Source organism: Somniosus microcephalus, chromosome 27 (assembly GCF_052327205.1).
Source record: "Somniosus microcephalus isolate GS21.2 chromosome 27, FLI_Smic_1.0, whole genome shotgun sequence".
In the NCBI taxonomy this organism is placed as follows: domain Eukaryota; kingdom Metazoa; phylum Chordata; class Chondrichthyes; order Squaliformes; family Somniosidae; genus Somniosus; species Somniosus microcephalus.
The window spans coordinates 23,093,355-23,111,037 of record NC_141013.1 but is presented as its reverse complement, the minus strand read 5'-3'; the positions used below and the strand labels follow the sequence as shown (position 1 = coordinate 23,111,037).

Below are 17,683 nucleotides of genomic sequence, written 5' to 3'. Positions count from 1 at the left end.
ATTATTCTAGTGATGTATTTTTTCACAAGCATTGGGGAAAAAAACAAATGTAGCATGTTTGAAAATTGCAGAACTAGACAGCCAAGGGCAGGAATAGAGTGCTATAGCCTTAATGAGAATTATATTTATTGTTGGAATGCAATGTGTAAATGAATTTGCTGACAATCCAAAGAGTCGTTACACACCTCTTTGATTCACTGGATCTTTGGCAACATAAGCAACATAATCGGTTGTGTCCTAAAATAGAGAGTTTTAGAGTTAACACTCATAACTTGTGCCAAAAATGAGTTCAGCATCATTGCAATAATACATCTGAAACTTAATGTGAAAATACAGAAGCCGACTACTCCATTAGAAACTAGTGTGAAAGTGCAGAGTGTTTGGACATAGAGGTGAACAGAGGTGGCTCTATATGCAGAGCAACACAAACCCCATACAGATAAAAAGACTACATCTGCTGGGAATCTGAAATAAAATCAAGAAAAGTATTGGGAATAGACGGCAGGTCTGCCAATGCCTGGAAGAGAAAGCTAGCTTCACATTTCACATGGGAACCTCCAACAGACTTGGCATGGTCTGGTAGGACAGTCTCTGGCCTATAAAAGGGCTCTCCTGTCAGAGCATGCCAATTCCGATGAAGGATCTTACCCAAAACATTAACATAATTCTCTTTCAGACGCTGACTAACCTGCTGTGCATTTCCAGCATTTTCCATTTTTTTTTTTTTTTAAAGCACAAATCCAGTAACAGAATGATCACTGCAAACGTTTTAGTTAAAAAACAAGTTAAACTACATCATTATTCAAGGATTCTTGTGCGCTGATAAATGACCACAATTTGTATATCTTCATCTTTACAGCTGCAGATCCTGCCGATATAAAACCAGGAAATAAAATTAAAAATAAACAAGACTCCACTGCCAAGTAAATACAAATCACCAAAGCTTCCTTCAGATAATCACAAAGCCACAGCTCCTGAAAGCTTCTAAAATTAATTGCAACCATTTGCAATTAAAAACAATGACTAACAAGCAAAGTAATATTAATCAATTGACAGGAAAAATATCCATGCCTGCAGTGCAAGCAAAGATAATCACTGACAAATCAGCAATGAATCATGACAGAAGTGGCACTTAGGGACAGGAGTGCTTGTTCCGAACTGTGAAAGTGATGCCTCAGTAAATCCGAGATGCGGTTCTGGCACTTTCTGATGATGTTTGATGTTTACAGCTCTTTAATCAGTAGAAGTAGTTTCTTTCCTCATTTCCTTTCTCTTTTTTTGCGTTAATCCAATAGGTTGAGGTAAAAATATTGGAGCAAATGTTCTTTAAAAAGTGAGCTTGACTTGCTCGAACAAACTGCATTAATAAAATCTTTAATTTGGCAATCAAAATACCTGTATTAGACTAACTAATGATTACTATACTCATTACAGTAGTTTTGGAAATAGAAATTCACTTTAGTGTTATTTCTATTTCATCAAATTCATTCCCATCTCATACACTTTCCCTGGGATTATCCAAAATTTATATTAATATCTAAATTATTGGGAGCGTGGGATAATCTGTCCATCAGACATTTCCATGGATCCAGTGATTATTGCCGCTTATCCTGTTGCATTTTTAAAAAAAGATTTAGGAAGTGTTCACCTCCACAGCTAGCTTTTCGTCCTGCACTCAGACCCAGCTGGGACCTAGCAGACATACCCCTTGGGGACACAGAGATGAGGATGTTATTGGAGATTGAGCTCAGGTGTCTGAGCGGAGAGCCCAACACTTCTCTTCACTTTTGCCGTGTTTTCAATAGAATTCTAGAGCCCATCATGCCCCAGTATATACTTAACATAAATTTATCCCCAAAAAGGCTATGATCAAATTTCACCAATACACATTTCAATAGACTGTGAATGTTTTTGCACGTGCTATGTAAATCATTTAATAATTTTATCTAATAACACTCCTGCAAGGCACCTTGGGATGTTTTACTATGTTAAAGATGCTATATAAATGCAAGCTGTTGTTGCAGTAGACAGGGGTGGTAGAGGGTACATCAGCAGTTTGGTTACCAGAGGTATGCTCAATGGTGCAACTGAAGACAGAATGATATTGTCAGAGCGCAATTCACGATTACTTTTATAGATTTTACATTTTTAATATAACAAAGGCAGCTTAAAAACTGCACTGGAAAAGTTTGTGCTGGGGTAAGAAGCCTGTCACAGTGTAAATGCACTCTCAGTCAGTACGATGGTTTTTAGAAGAGAATTTTCAAAGCAGGCTAATCCAGAGGCTGAAACAACCTCCTCACCAGCTTCTAAATGGAGCGGCAATGGTACATCATTTCAGTCCTCGATAATAGGACCATTCAAATTCTCTTGATGAATATTGTAAAAAAAAATTCAAATTTGGGTAATTTAACTGCAGAACGCTAGCTAGATCATAACTAGGAGGTTCTTCAAAATCTCACTCAGGAAATCATTGTACAAGTATAGTTATTTAGGATGGAGTCCTAGCCATCCATTTAGGGTTGAGCACAATAAAGTCCTCCCCTGCTTAGTCCAAGGTCCCAAAACACAGAACAAAGGGATAATATTTTTTTTGTAACTGTGGTATCTTGAGGTGGCCATAGATGGACACAGGTTAACTCCATAACATGGTTTAATCAACACTTGCACATAAAAGCTTCTGCCATGAGGCAACAAAAACAGAGTACAACCAGTACAGACCAGACTTAACTCAGGAGACCAATTGCCACAGCACCACCTGGTGGATCAGGTTACTCATAACCTCCCAGGTTACTACACTCCTCCCCCCTTAAGATTGCCGTATGCAATTCTTAAACAATAACCCTTACTAGGTACTACGTTTTAATTAACCATTATGCTCTAACCATGGTTAACCCCTGACTAATTTAACAGGTTTGTATAAGTCTTTCTGGTTGCTTGCGAATCCTTTGTGAACGTCTTAATTCCACTTGTGGTGGATTCTCAGATTCACTCGCACTTGAGATTGGAGTAGTCTCTGATGTTGGTTTTACTCTGTCCCGCTGTGGCCTGGCAGTACCAGTGTCCACTGGCACCTTATAAGCTGTGCTGGGTCCTGGAACAGCCTCCTCTACTGCCCTTTGTTTCGAGAGACTGGTCCTGGCTCACATCAAAGCCAGTGTTCCCGCCTCTCTTGACCAACACCAGTTTGCCTATCGTGCAAACAGATCAACGGAGGATGCAATCACAACTGCTTTACATTCTGCATTGAAACACAGACGGTAAAGAGACCTACATCAGAATGCTGTTCATAGACTACAGCTCAGCATTCAACACTATCGTCCCCAACAAGCTGGCCACCAAACTCCACACTCTTGGCCTGAACACTTCCCTTTGCAACTGGACCCTGGACTTCCTAACTAACAGACCCCAGTCTGTCAAATTAGGTAACCACACCTCCCCCCCCCGGACCCTGAACACGGGGGCCCCACAAGGTTGTGTGCTGAGCCCCCTCCTCTACTCCCTCTTCACCCACGACTGTGTGGCTGTTCATGGTTCCAACACCATCAAGTTTGCGGATGATACCACGGTGGTAGGCCAGATCACCAACAACGATGAGTCAGCCTACAGGGAGGAGGTCCAGCACCTCGTGAAGTGGTGCGCTGATAACAACCTGGCCCTGAAAATCAAGAAAACCAAGGAAATCATTGTGGACTTCAGGAAGTCTAAAGGCAGAAGACACACCCCCATCCACATCCATGGGGCTGTGGTGGAAAGGGTGGACAGCTTTAAGTTCCTTGGAGTCCACATCACAGAAGACCTCTCCTGGTCCCTCAATACCTCCTCTTTGGTGAAGGCGGCCCAGCAGCGCCTATATTTCCTAAGGAGGCTGAAGGGATGTAACCTGTCACCCCTGATCCTCTCTAACTTTTACCGCTGCACAATAGAGAGCATCCTGACAAACTGTATCACAGTATGGTATGGCAGCTGTAGCTCCTATGACCGGAAAGCCCTGCAGCGGGTAGTCAAAACTGCCCAACGCATTACCGGCACCCGGCTACCGACCATTGAGAACATCTATCAGAAACGCTGTTTACGGAGGTCACTGACCATCATCAAAGACCCTACCCACCCCAGCCACAGTTTGTTCGCCCCCCTGCCATCTGGGAGACGCTACAGATGCATTCGCACCCAAACGACCAGATTTAGGAACAGCTTCTTTCCCAGGGCTGTCATCCTATTGAACTCTGCAAATAAACTCTAAAGCCTGCACATCTGCCAATGCACTTTATTATGTTTATGTTCATGTTACAAGTCAAATGAATGTTAAATGTCTTAATCAAAATATACACTCTCGGGAGCCGCAAGCCTACATTTCGTTGTACTGCACTTGTGCACTAACAATGACAATAAAGTTGATTATTATTATTATCTGAGGCAGTTCCCCCTGCTGCCGGCTGAAAAGCTGATCCACATGCCGACAAACCCCTCGACCATCCCCTAGTAACACGGAGTATGACACAGGTCCTGTAATGTCCTGGCTTAGTCCTGGTATCCATTTAGGTCCATAGCCGAAGTTCCGGGTGTACACAGAGTCCCCTATGGCGAAATGGCGAGCTTTAGTATGTTTGTCATGGTACGCTTTTTGGTTTGTTTGTTTTGTCTCAACCTTGCTTTTGAGATCTGGATGTATCAGGTCTAACGTGCACCACAACTTTCTCCCCATCATCAACTCAGCCGGAGAAAGCCCAGTGGTAGCTTGGGGTGTTATACGATAACTAAAAAAGGCTCTATTGAGCTTGGTCTCTAGGGTGTCACCCGAGCTTTTCCTCATGAGCTCCTTAAAAGTCTGCACGGCTCGCTCGGCTAACCCATTTGAGGCTGGGTGATATGGAGCCGAGGTGACATGTGTGATTCCATTCCTTACCATGAATTCTTTGCTCCCTTCACTAACAAAACACTGTGCATTGTCGGATACAATCATTTCTGAAATACCATGCGTGCTGAAGCTGTTCCTGAGACAATCCAGTGTGGCATCAGTTGTTGCAGAGCTCACTGGATAAACGTCGATCCACTTTGAGTGAGCATCTACCAGCACCAAAAACATTTTGCCCATAAAAGGTCCCGCATAGTCTATGTGAATTCTCCTCCAGGGTTTGCTGGGCCACTCCCAGGGATGGAGTGGTGCCCCGGCAGGTGCTTTCCTCTGTTCCTGACATATAGTGCATGACTTTACCTTTGACTCAATTTCAGCATCCAAGTTAGGCCACCACAGGTAGCTCCTAGCCAGTCCTTTCATTCTAGTCATTCCTGGGTGCGATTGATGCAACTGTTCCATCAAAGTAGAGCGTCCCCGCTCTGGGACTATGATGCGTGCTCCCCATAGCACACATCCATCTTGGACACTGAGCTCGTGCTGTCTCTGTCTGTACGGCGCGAACTCCGGTCCCTCGCGGTGATCTGGCCAGCCTTTCAACACATACTCACGGACCCTTGACAGAACGGGGTCCTTGGCTGTCCAGCCCTGGATTTGCGCTGAAGTCATCAGGGGACTGATCTCCTGATCCAGCATCAGGACGTGCTCCTCAGGGGAAGTACTGCGAGGAGATTTTGAGAGGGGCAGGCGGCTGAGAGCATCAGCGTTCCAGTTTTCCTTGTCGGCTCTGTACGTGATCACATATTCATAGGCCATTTGAGGCACTGCTTTCATCTCATTCAGTAAGCTGATAAGAGGCTTGTGGTCAGTACTGATTACAAACCTCCTCCCATATATGTACTTATGGAATTTCTTTACTCCAAATATAATGGCTAACCCCTCTTTATCAAGCTGTGAATAGTTCTTTTCCGCAGCGGTGAGCGTGCGTGAAACAAACCCGATGGGCCTTTCCGCTCCATCTGGCATGCGGTGGGCCAACACTGCCCCCACTCCATAGGGTGATGTGTCGCAGGACATTATCAGCTCCTTCTCATCGTAATGCACTAACACCCTGCTGGACTGAAGTAGCTCCTTTGACTGCTGAAACGCATTCGCTTGCTCTGGCCCCCAACGCCATGGCTCCTCCTTTCTCAGCAGTTTGTGCAGGGGTGCCAGCAGCATCGATAAGTTTGGAAGAAACTGGTTATAATAATTCAGGAGCCCTAGATAGGCTTTCAGTTCAGTCACTGAGGTGGGTGCAGGTGCATCCTGCACTGCCCGCACTCTCTCTGGTAATGGATGGAGGCCTGTGGCATCCACCCGATGTCCCAGGAATGTAACTTCCTTCTCCATGAAACTACACTTACTCCATTTCAGGCGTAGCCCCGCCTCTTCCAGCCGCTGTAGCACTTTGTCCAGTGTTTTTACGTGATCCTGATCGTCACTTCCTGTTAGCAGAATATCATCTAAGTACACGGCCACCTTTGGAATGCCCTGCAGAATGCCCTCCATAGTCCGTTGGAATATTGCTGGGCTAGAACTGACACCAAATGGTAACCTGGCATATGTGAACAGCCCCTTGTGCGTGTTCACCGTGACAAACTTTTTTGATTCTTCATCTAGCAATATCTGCTGATATGCATGACTCATGTCCAGTTTGCTGAATCTTTCTCCCCCAGCGAGCGATGTTAACATGTCCTCCATTCTTGGAATGGGGTACTGTTCCAGTGATGATACTCTGTTCACTGTTAACTTATAGTCACCACACACCCTTACGTTACCGTCGGGCTTCAATACCGGGATTATTGGTGCTGCCCAGTCTGAAAATTTCACTGGTTCTATTACTTTGTCCTTTAGCAGGCGATCTAGTTCCGCCTCAACCTTGGTTTTCATTGCAAAAGGTACCGACCTTGGTTTAAAGAAACGAGGCGTGGCATCACTGGCTACATGAATCTTGGCTGTGGCTCCCCTTAAGGTGCCCAGTTCGTCCTTGAACACGAACTCATGCTTCATCAGCACTTCTTGCAGTGCCTCTGTACTGTCCTCCATTTTATTCATTGCCCGCCAGTCCACACTCAACTCACTGATCCACCCTCGCCCTAACAGGTTTGGCCCTGACCCTGCTACCACTACCACCGTAAGCTCTTTGGTGACTCCTTTGTGTTCCACTTGTACTTCGGCCGCCCCCAAAATGTCCACCTTCTGTCCTGTTTAGGTTGAGACTAATGGGGCATGTACCTAGCTCTGGTACTTTTGCTTCCCCCCATTGCTTGGCGTACTCAGTCTGCGACATTATGGTTACACTACATCCGGTGTCAATCTCAAACTTTACTTGACCTCCGTTCACTATCAAATACTGAGTGAGAGGGGGTAACGTTGGGCCTTGGTGTCTATACTGTATATAGTGAAAACCTCCTCACTAGACTCTTCCTCCTCTTGTATGTAATTTGCCCGCTTTATGTACTTCTCCCTCCCCCCTTTAGCATGCTTTGCCCCTTTAGCACTGCTTCTCTCACTCACTGCCCTTTTACAGACTTTCTTTAAGTGCCCTATTTTTCCACAATTTTGGCACTTTGCCTTTGCAAACCTGCAGTCCTTTGCATAATGGCTCGTCCCGCCACATCGGTAGCAATCCCCAACCCCGACTGGTGGACTTTTCGCGCCAGCTTCCATCTTGAAAACAGCTCCTCCCACTGGTTTACTCCATTTCTCCTTGCTCATACGGTTTAAGTCCTTAATGTCCTGGTTAGCCGTCTCCATGGCTTGTGCTTTTTTAAGTGCCGTCTCAAACGTTAATTCTTCTTCTGACAGCAACCTTTGCTGTATACTGTCGTCGTTAACTCCGCATACTAGTCTGTCCCTTAACATGACTGAGCGTATTTCCAAAATTACAGTCCTGTGCGAGCTTCCGAAGCTCCTCCACATACTCAGTAACGCTTTCTTCCGGCCTCCTAATCCTTGAATTGAATTTCCATCTCTGTACTATTTCACTAGGTTTCGGATTGAAATGATTCTTTAGTAGACTCACCAACTCGTCAAAAGATTTTTCTCCTGGCCGCTCCGGGCTCAGCAGATTCCTCATCCGTGTATAGGTTTGCGCTCCCACACAACTCAGTAAAATGGCCCTTTTCTTTTCAGCACCTCGTTTGCCATAAAGAAATGGCTCAGTATTTCACAATACTCCTCCCAAGACTGCAACTTGCTGTCAAAAGGTGCCACGGAGCCTACCGTTCCTGCCATCCTTGGAGTCCGGTCGCGTCAGCCAAAAAATCAAACTCCGTTTCGACTCCCGCGGCCTAGCCTCGTGCTTTTCCGACTAGTTTGCTAACCAACCCGAGCACCTCTTCCGAATACTCCATAACTATGACTGATCCACCAAAACTTTTCCATCCTTTATTCTCGTCGCCATATGTGGTATCTTGAGGTGGCCATAGATGGAGACGGACACAGGTTAACTCCGTAACATGGTTTAATCAACACTTGCACATAAAAGCTTCTGCCATGAGGCAGCAAAAACAGAGTACAACCAGTACAGACCAGACTTAACTCAGGAGACCAATTGCCACAGCACCACCTGGTGGATCAGGTTACTCAACCTCCCAGGTTACTACAGTAACCATGTCCCATTTATATTTTACACACAGTACAATTCTGATGTACAAAATAAACAAATCTATTTTGATGAAGTGATTGCAAGGAAACAGAGTTTGTGTTTTTTGTGAAAAGACACGTTCAGTAATGATTCTGCCATTTTACTCTACTGGTGTTTATTAGCAGCTCTTTTATGGAGTGAATAGCAGAATTCCAAACCACCACCATAATCTGGATTCCTGTACATCTTGTGCTCATTTCCAAATATCAGAAACAATTCTGTTGTTCTGCAAAATTAGCTGTACCCGATAACTGCCAACTTTGTGTTCACCGACTGACTAAACTGTGCTTTTTAAAAAATATATATTTTTGAAAATATTTTAATGTAACCCAATCACGAGGGTACATGGTTGTAAAAAATACTCTTAAAATAAACATTTGAAAGTTGATTCTGTAATCCGATGGATTGTGTCTGGCCCACAGTTCAGTTGCAGTGATAGATATGACACAGTGAGCCTCTCACGACTGTTACTGTACCACAGGGATGGGCAATAAATGCTGCCTTACTAGTGTCGCCCACGTCCCAAGAACAAATAAATTAAAAAAAAAAAAATTGTAGTCCAAGCGAGAGGAGTCAGGCAGGTGGAGGGGGTGGAAAAACGGGTAGCAACAGGCAACTGTAGTCTGCTCAGCCCATCAAATGACAGGGTAGGACATAAGAACATAAGACGTAGGAGCAGGAGTAGGTCATTTGGCCCCTCGAGCCTGCTCTGCCATTCAATAAGATCATGGTTGATCTGATCTTGGCCTCAACTCCACTTCCCTGCCCGCTCCCCATAACCCTTGACTCCCTTACCGTTCAAAAATCTGTCTATCTCCACCTTAAATATATTCAATGACCCAGCCTCCACAGCTCTCTGGGGAAGAGAATTCCAAAGATTCACGACCTTGAGAGAAGAAATTACTCCTCATTTCCGTTTTAAATGGGTGCCCCCTTATTCTGAAATTATGCCCCCTAGTTCTAGATTCCCCCACGAGGGGAAACATCCTCTCTGCATCCACCCTGTCAAGCCCCTTCAGAATCTTATATGTTTCAATAAGATCCCCTCTCATTCTTCTAAACTCCAATGAGTATAGGCCCAACCTGCTCAACTTTTCTTCATAAAACAACCCCTTCATCTCCGGAATCAACCTCGTGAACCTTCTCTCAACTGCCTCCAATGCAAGTATATCCTTCCTTAAATAAGGAGACTAAAACTGTATGCAGTACTCCAGGTGTGGTCTCACCAACACCCTGTACAGTTGTAACAGGACTTCCCTACTTTTATACTCCATTCCCTTTGCAATAAAGGCCAACATTCCATTTACCTCCCTAATTACTTGCAAGAGAGCAAGTTCAATTTGAATTAATTTGTGGTGGTTTAATCGCAACATTCCACTACCAAAAATGCCCAGTTCAAGACACACAGCTCCTTCTGCAAATGTAATGATTAACATTATAATCGGATAGGAGATGATGTACTCACTGGATCTCCTCCAGAGGCAAATGAGATTGACTGCATGTGGTGGTTGGCAATGATCTGTAAAACAAAAAGCACTTACTAATCTAGAATTGGATTTCTGAAATTGTATTTTTTTCCTAGTTTTAAATGACCCCTAAATCGAACATGCACATTCAAGCTAGAATGAGAGACAGAAATAAGAATTTTGATTTTTTTTTTTTTCCGGCTAGCACTTTGTCAGTATATCAGCAAGCATGGTTCTTTCAGCATAGAGGAAAAGCTTCCGGAGTTTCACCGTCAATAAGTAACAATGATGGCAAATTAGAAAAATGGTGGGGAAAACCGTAGGGAGAGAGTAAATGGGGCACTTGACGTTTTATCATTACCAAGCTTTGGGTGTGAAGGAATAAGCAATACAGGGTATACCTATTCAGAAAGATACGCCATTCTATGAAAGAATTTAGACTTTATTAAAACATGACATACTGGGCTTGAAAAATCTAAAAGCCTCAACAATGGAAAAGCTGTAAACAGCATACAGGATATTGAGATAAGATAAGTTGTTGACACTGAATCAATAGCCTTATTGAAGCAGAAGGTTAGAGGTTCCAGAAAGTCTGAAGCCTTGGAAAGAACACAATGGTATACCCAGTTAAAGTGTCTTAAACCAACACTTAAGAACCACATAAATTAAAAGAAACATATGCCTTCATAAAAATATCAAATTAAACACGGAGACACGAGTCTGTGTTACAAACAGTTGAGGTAACTAAGAAGACAATGGTGCATCCGGTTGAGGTGTTTTTAATTTACACGTAAAAAGATATGAACAGAAGACTTTGGTAAGAATGACATCAAATAGATGCACCAGCCATCACATTGTTTTTGTGTTAAGCTTGAGACACCTACACAGGAGACATAATTCTTAATGCTACAAGCTGATCTAACTGTAAAAAATAGCAGGGGTCAACAGAAAAATGATTAGAGATAATTAGCTTACATCAGCAGAAAACTTCAAAGGAAATACCACTGAGAAAGGGTATAAAAATTGGACTTTCAAATGGTGATGCGCTATCAATTACTCATGAAAGACAGAGTTAGAAGAGTAACTAAAGGCTTTTATTAACAACAGAATGGAGGTCTGCCTCGCGTGGTCGACCGGTCCAGGATACAAAGGGCTGGGGAGCAGTCACCTTTATACTAGGACCTGTGGGAGGAGTCAGCCGAGGCATGTCCAGGCATGTACACAGTGGAATACAAACAGGACAAACAGGAATACAAACAGTGGTTTACCACATTCACCCCTTGTTTAAAATTGAGTCCGGCGGGGTGAAGTGTATTATAAGTTAATGTATTGGAGTCTCTCCGGAGGTCTTGTCTGCCGCTGTGATCGGCGTGGCGACGGCAGGGGTAGTGAAGCTTCCGGCGTCGAGTCCAGCGTAGGCTGTGGCACAGGCGTGTCGTCCTCGTAGATGTCGAGCGGGTCGCGGGGCCCAGGCCTGCCGTCTGCTGGGGCTGGATATCGGATCGTGGGGGGGGGGGGGGGGGGTGGTAGTGGGTTACTGCGGCCCCCGAGGGTGCAAGGTCTCTTATGGAGACTGTGTCCTCCCGCCCGTCCGGGTATGCGATGTAAGCATACTGGGGGTTGGCGTGGAGGAGGTCGACCCTCTCGACCAGGGGGTCCGTTTTATGGGTCCTCACGTGTCTTCTCAGTAGGACCGGCCCTGGGGACATCAGCCATGGCGGTAGCGATGTCCCCGATGTGGACTTCCTTGGGAAGACAAACATTTTCTCATGAGGGGTGGCGTTAGTGGCAGTGCAGAGCAGTGACCGAATAGAGTGGAGCGCATCGGGGAGCACATCCTGCCAGCGGGAGGTTGGAAGGCCCCTAGACTTTAAGGCTAGCAGGACGGCCTTCCAAACTGTCGCATTTTCTCTTTCCACCTGTCCGTTCCCCCGGGGGTTGTAACTGGTGGTCCTGCTTGTGGCAATACCCCTAGTTAGCAGGTACTGACGGAGTTCGTCGCTCATAAACGATGAGCCCCGGTCGCTATGGATATAGCTGGGGAAGCCGAACAGGGTGAAGAGGTTGTTCAGACATTTAATGACTGTGTCACTGGTCATGTCCGGGCAGGGGAAGGCGAACGGGAAACGGGAGTACTCATCAATAATATTGAGGAAGTACACATTGCGGTCGGAGGAGGGGAGAGGCCCTTTAAAATCAACGCTCAGGCGCTCGAAGGGGCGAGTGGCTTTTATCAGGTGGGCCCTGTCTGGTCTATAAAAGTGCGGTTCGCACTCAGCGCAGACTTGGCAGTTCCTGGTCATGGTCCTGACCGCCTCAATAGAGTAAGGCAGGTTGCGGGCCTTGATGAGGTGGAAGAACCTGGTGACCCCCGGGTGGCAGAGGTCATTGTGGAGGGCCCGCAGTCTATCGAGCTGCGCGCTGGCGCAGGTGCCACGCGATAGCGCATCCGGGGGTTCATTTAGCTTCCCGGGCCGGTACAAGATCTCGTAGTTGTAGGTGGAAAGTTCGATTCTCCACCTCAAGATCTTGTCATTTTTGATTTTGCCCCTCTGCTTGTTGTTAAACATAAAAGCAACTGAACGCTGGTCAGTGAGCAGGGTAAATCGTTTTCCGGCCAGGTAGTGCCTCCAATGACGCACAGCCTCCACAATCGCCTGGGCCTCCTTCTCAACAGCGGAGTGTCTGGTCTCCGGGCCTTGGAGGGTTCGTGAAAAGAAGGCCACGGGTCTCCCCGCCTGATTGAGGGTAGCGGCCAGGGCAAAGTCGGACGCGTCGCTTTCCACCTGGAAGGGGATGGATTCGTCCACTGCGTGCATGGTGGCTTTGGCAATGTCCTCCTTGATACGGTGGAAGGCTAAGCGGGCCTCTGCCGTCAAGGGAAAAGAGGTGGACTTGATCAGCGGACGGGCCTTGTCCGCATAGTAGGGGACCCACTGGGCGTAATAGGAGAAAAACCCTAGGCACCTCTTCAGGGCCTTGAGGCAGTGGGGCAGTGGAAGTTCCATAAGGGGACGCATCCGGTCGGGGTCGGGGCCGATGACTCCGTGTTCCACAACACAGCCAAGGATGGCGAGGCGGTTTGTGCGGAATATGCACTTCTCCTTGTTATATGTCAGGTTTAGGAGTTGGGCGGTGGGGAGGAATTTTTCGAGGTTTGCGTCATGGTCCTGCAAGTCACGGCCGCAGATGGTCACATTGTCCAGATATGGGAAAGTGGCCTGCAACGCATTTTGATCTACCATCCGGTCCATCTCCCTTTGGAAGACAGAGACCCCGTTGGTGACGCCAAAGGGAACCCTAAGGAAGTGATAGAGGCGGCCGTTTGCCTCAAAGGCAGTGTACTGGCGGTCCTCAGGGCGGATGGGGAGCTGGTGGTACGCTGATTTCAGGTCAATGGTCGAGAAGACGCGGTACTGCGCGATCTGGTTGACCATATCAGCTATACGGGGGAGTGGGTAGGCGTCCAGCAGGGTGTAGCGATTTATTGTCTGGCTGTAGTCGATGACCAGGCGCTGCTTCTCGCCGGTCTTAACGACCACAACCTGGGCTCGCCAGGGGCTGGTGCTGCCCTCAATGATCCCTTCTTTCAGGAGCCGCTCCACTTCGGTTTTAATGAAAACCCTGTCCCCGGCACTGTATCGCCTGCTCTTTGTGGCGATGGGCTTACAGTCGGGGGTGAGGTTAGCAAACAGTGGTGGGGGGGTGACTCTGAGTGTGGAGAGGTTGCACCTGGTGCGCGGCGGGCAATTTGGAAGCTGCTGGCTGCGGACTGTGAGTGGGGGTAGGGGTCCACCGTACGCCATCGTAACACTTTTAAGGTGGCACTGAAAATCTAACCCCAGCAGGACGGCAGCGCAGAGGTCAGGCAGGACCAGAAGTTTAAAATGATCGTACACGGTCCAGTCTACTAAGAGTGTCACCACGCAGTAGCCGCCGATGTCCGCCGACTGGGACTCGGAGGCCATAGAAATCCGCTGTTGCGCAGGCAGGACTGGGAGAGAGCAACGCCGCACCGTGTCGGGGTGGATGAAGCTCTCCGTGCTCCCAGAGTCAAAAAGGCAGATTGTATCGTGACCATTTACCTTAATGTCCATTGTGGAACTGGCCAGTTGGTGCGGTCTCGCTTGGTCCAGTGTAACGGATGCCAGCGTAGGGGTCGGTGTGTCACTGCGGGTATCAGATGAGGCGGTGTCGGGGGCCTGCTGCGTCCTGGCTGTCGTCCAAGATGGCGGCGTCCATGATCCCCATGTGGCTGGAGGCGTCCAAAATGGCTGCTGTACCGGTGATTCGCACATGGCCGGGGAGGTCCAAGATGGCGGCCCGCATGGCCCACACGCGGCGCTGCTGGGGTTCGGGGTGGCTTTGGCCCTGCAGACGCTAGCGTAGTGTCCCTTCTTCCCGCAGCCCGAGCAGATCGCGTTTTTCGCCGGGCAGCGCGCTCTGGGGTGTTTTGCCTGGCCACAGAAGTAGCATTTCTGGCCTTGGGGCACTGCTGTCTGGCCTTGGGACACTGCTGCGGTAGTTGGGCCGTTGTTGGGGTGTGGCTGGGGTGGCACGGCGCTATGAGGCGGTCCTACCGTGTCCCAGGCTGTCATTCCCCGCGGCGTCCACGGTGCAGAGGAGTAGGCATCCATGCCCTGGTAGGCTGCATCCAACGATAGTGCGAGTTCAGAGGCCTTGTTGAGGTCGAGGTTACTCTGCTCCAACAGTCGCTGTCGGGTGTAATTGGATCTGTGGCCCGCTACAAAAGCGTCCCGGATAAGTTCCTCTGTGTACACGGCGGCCTTTACATCCTTACAACCACAGGCCCGGCCAAGCACAGACAGTGCCTGAAGGTATTCCACGGTCGACTCCCCAGGAGGTGCCTGGCGTACACTTCGTTCACTGGGCGCGTGTACTGGTCCTTGAGGAGCTTGATAGCGTCCGCGTACGAGGTCGCGTCTTGGATGACCGAGTACACTCGGTGGTTCACTTTGGAGGTCAGGACATCCAGTTTGTCCTCGTCCGATTTGATTGCTTCGGAGGCGGTCAGGAATTTTTCAAAACACTTAAGCCAGTGAGTAAACTTGGTGGATGAGTCCGCCTCCCGATGATCTAAGTCCAGGCATGCTGGTGTGAGGATCTTCTCCATTATAAAAATGTTGTTAATAAAATTGATGCGCTATCAATTACTCATGAAAGACTGAGAGTTAGAAGAGTAACTAAAGGCTTTTATTAACAACAGAATGGAGGTCTGCCTCACGTGGTCGACCGGTCCAGGATACAAAGGGCTGGGGAGCAGTCACCTTTATACTAGGACCTGTGGGAGGAGTCAGCCGAGGCATGTCCAGGCATGTACACAGTGGAATACAAACAGGAATACAAACAGTGGTTTACCACAAATGGGAAGACAGATTCGCTGTAAAGGGGCAAAGCGATTCTCGGCTTCAGAGGCAAGCTCTGTAAGTCTACAACTGAGTCTCGGGGATCAAAAAGGTACTGTATTTGATTTGTGTGGATATCCTGGAATAAGACTAAGAAATGTAACGAAGTTAAGATTTGAGAATAAGGATCTCTGATAAGATTGTAAAAGCTTTTTTTATTTGGAACTGTTAATGTCATGATTGAAACACCTACTGTAATTACATGTTGGTTCTTTAATAAATATATATATTTTTAGAATTGTCTCACACAACTCGCGAACTCAATCTCTGTACACTCTTGGTGAGGAGTTGCAGTATTCTGTTGGAGTTTTCCAGACCCTCATAATATCTGGAAGGTTACAGTCTAGCTAAACTTACTAAAAGTGCTATCTGGAGGACAGTAACATCATCAGGTTGTTCCTTTCCTTTAGGGAGAGATAGTCTGGACCTTTAGACCCAATTAAGCGTCTTTAGGATTTGGCTACCTCTAACTTTAATTGAAAGTGAACGTCTGGAGAATACGCCTGATCCAGGGTAGCCCTAAAGGGGCTAGGACTAGTAATAATCCTTTCATGGGAGGAACAAAGTTGGGTAGCAATCAAGGAAACTTGCAACCCAGTAACAGCATCTCGTTCTCGTGGGCACTCTGCAGCCCTCTGATCTGCGCTTTGACTTTAGTAACTTCAGACTTTAGCTTTATCCCTCATTTTCTTTACAGCAGTGGGGAGGGGGGGGGGTATGGAATGAGCCAGTGGAGTGGGGAAGTGGGTTAATGTTTCAGGTGGAGACCCTTCAGCAGAACACATCAGGGACTGGGGATTGGGTCCGTGCCTGGGGTGTTGTCCTGTATTTCTTTGTTCTCCTCTCAGGATTGTGTGTTTCAAGCATTTTCTCTTTTCATTTCAGACCTCCTGCATCTGCAGGTTATTTTTCCAAATTTCCTAATTTCCCTGCCTTTTTCCTAGTCCTATCATCTTATCTATTAGCATTCTTTTAATGTCTTTTGCTTGCCTTACGAAGATGACATTTTATATCATCTAACTATTCGGGCAGCTTGTAGGTCATTTAGCCCATTCTGTGATTGAACTTAGCGATCGTTTCTTCCCCTGCTCTTTGGGTAACCCTACTGAAATACTTGCTTATGTTTTAAGTTGGTAAAGTTAGGAAGCTCATCCACTTCTTTTCCCTGGATTCTGCATGTTACTTATTCCAAGACTATCGCAACAATCATTGTGTTGCACTAATCCAAGAATTTGGTCTTCAACTTTCATACATCTGCATAATATAAATCTGGTCTCTACCAGTAACTCGGTAAGCTGAAGGCTAACCTCGTGGTGAATGAAACCAGATGCTAATGAGATATAGATAGAAACACAGAAGATAGGAGGAGTAGGCCATTCGGCCCCTTGAGCCTGTTCCGCCATTTAATGAGATCATGGCTGATCATCCAAATTCAATACCCTGTCCCTGCTTTCTCCCCATATCCCTTTAACCTTAAGAAATATATCTAACTCCTTCTTGAATATATTTAATGAATTGGCCTCAACTGCCTTGTGTGGTAGAGAATTCCACAGGTTCACCACTCTCTGGGTGAAGAAATTCCTCCTCATCTCAGTCCTAAATGGCTTACCCCTTATCCTTAGACAGTGACCCCTGGTTCTGGACTCCCCCGCCATCGGGAACATCCTTCCTGCATCTAGTCTGTCTAGTCCTGTTGGAATTTTATAAGTTTCAATGAGATCCCCTCTCATTCTTCTAAACTCTAGCGAATATAAGCCTAATTGACCCAATCTCTCCTCATACGTCATTCCTGCCATTCCCAGGTATCAGTCTGGTGAATCTTTGCTGCACTCTCTCCACGGCAAGAACATCCTTCCTCAGATATGACGACCAAAACTGCACACAATACTCAAGGTGTGGTCTCACTAAGGCCCTGTACAACTGCAGCAAGACATCCTTGCTCCTGTAACCCTTAATCAGAATTTAGAATGTGCTAATAAGGGGAAAGAAAGAATGTAACTACAGCAACCCCCCCCCACAATCCCCCATCTCCATCTGTGCACAGCCACTGGACTGCTTTGCACCCAATAAGATGCTTGATTTTGCCAGATAGAGACGTTGTGGAGTGAAAGAGAATGCCTGGCATTCCATCGTGCTCAACATTACAACTATAGGCTGCCTCGTCAACCTAAAAATGGGGCAGCCTTCCCAACCCTTTATTTGAGTAAAGACTTGCTTTTATTAAAAGGCATAGGGAGTCCATCAA

General features: G+C 46.8%; 1 protein-coding gene across 3 annotated transcripts in view; it reads right to left on the bottom strand.

Annotated features, from left to right (window-relative positions):
* Positions 1 to 17,683, bottom strand: part of LOC147100065 (SHC-transforming protein 1-like) — a 91,658-nt gene that overhangs the window by 15,716 nt on the left and 58,259 nt on the right. For all 3 annotated transcript variants that reach the window (XM_085968691.1, XM_085968690.1, XM_085968689.1), the window contains exons 5-6: positions 10,012 to 10,065; positions 186 to 237 (exon numbers count right to left, since the gene is read on the bottom strand). In XM_085968691.1, the coding sequence (XP_085824817.1) occupies positions 186 to 237; positions 10,012 to 10,065 (106 nt within the window). The remainder of the gene's footprint in view (positions 1 to 185; positions 238 to 10,011; positions 10,066 to 17,683) is intronic.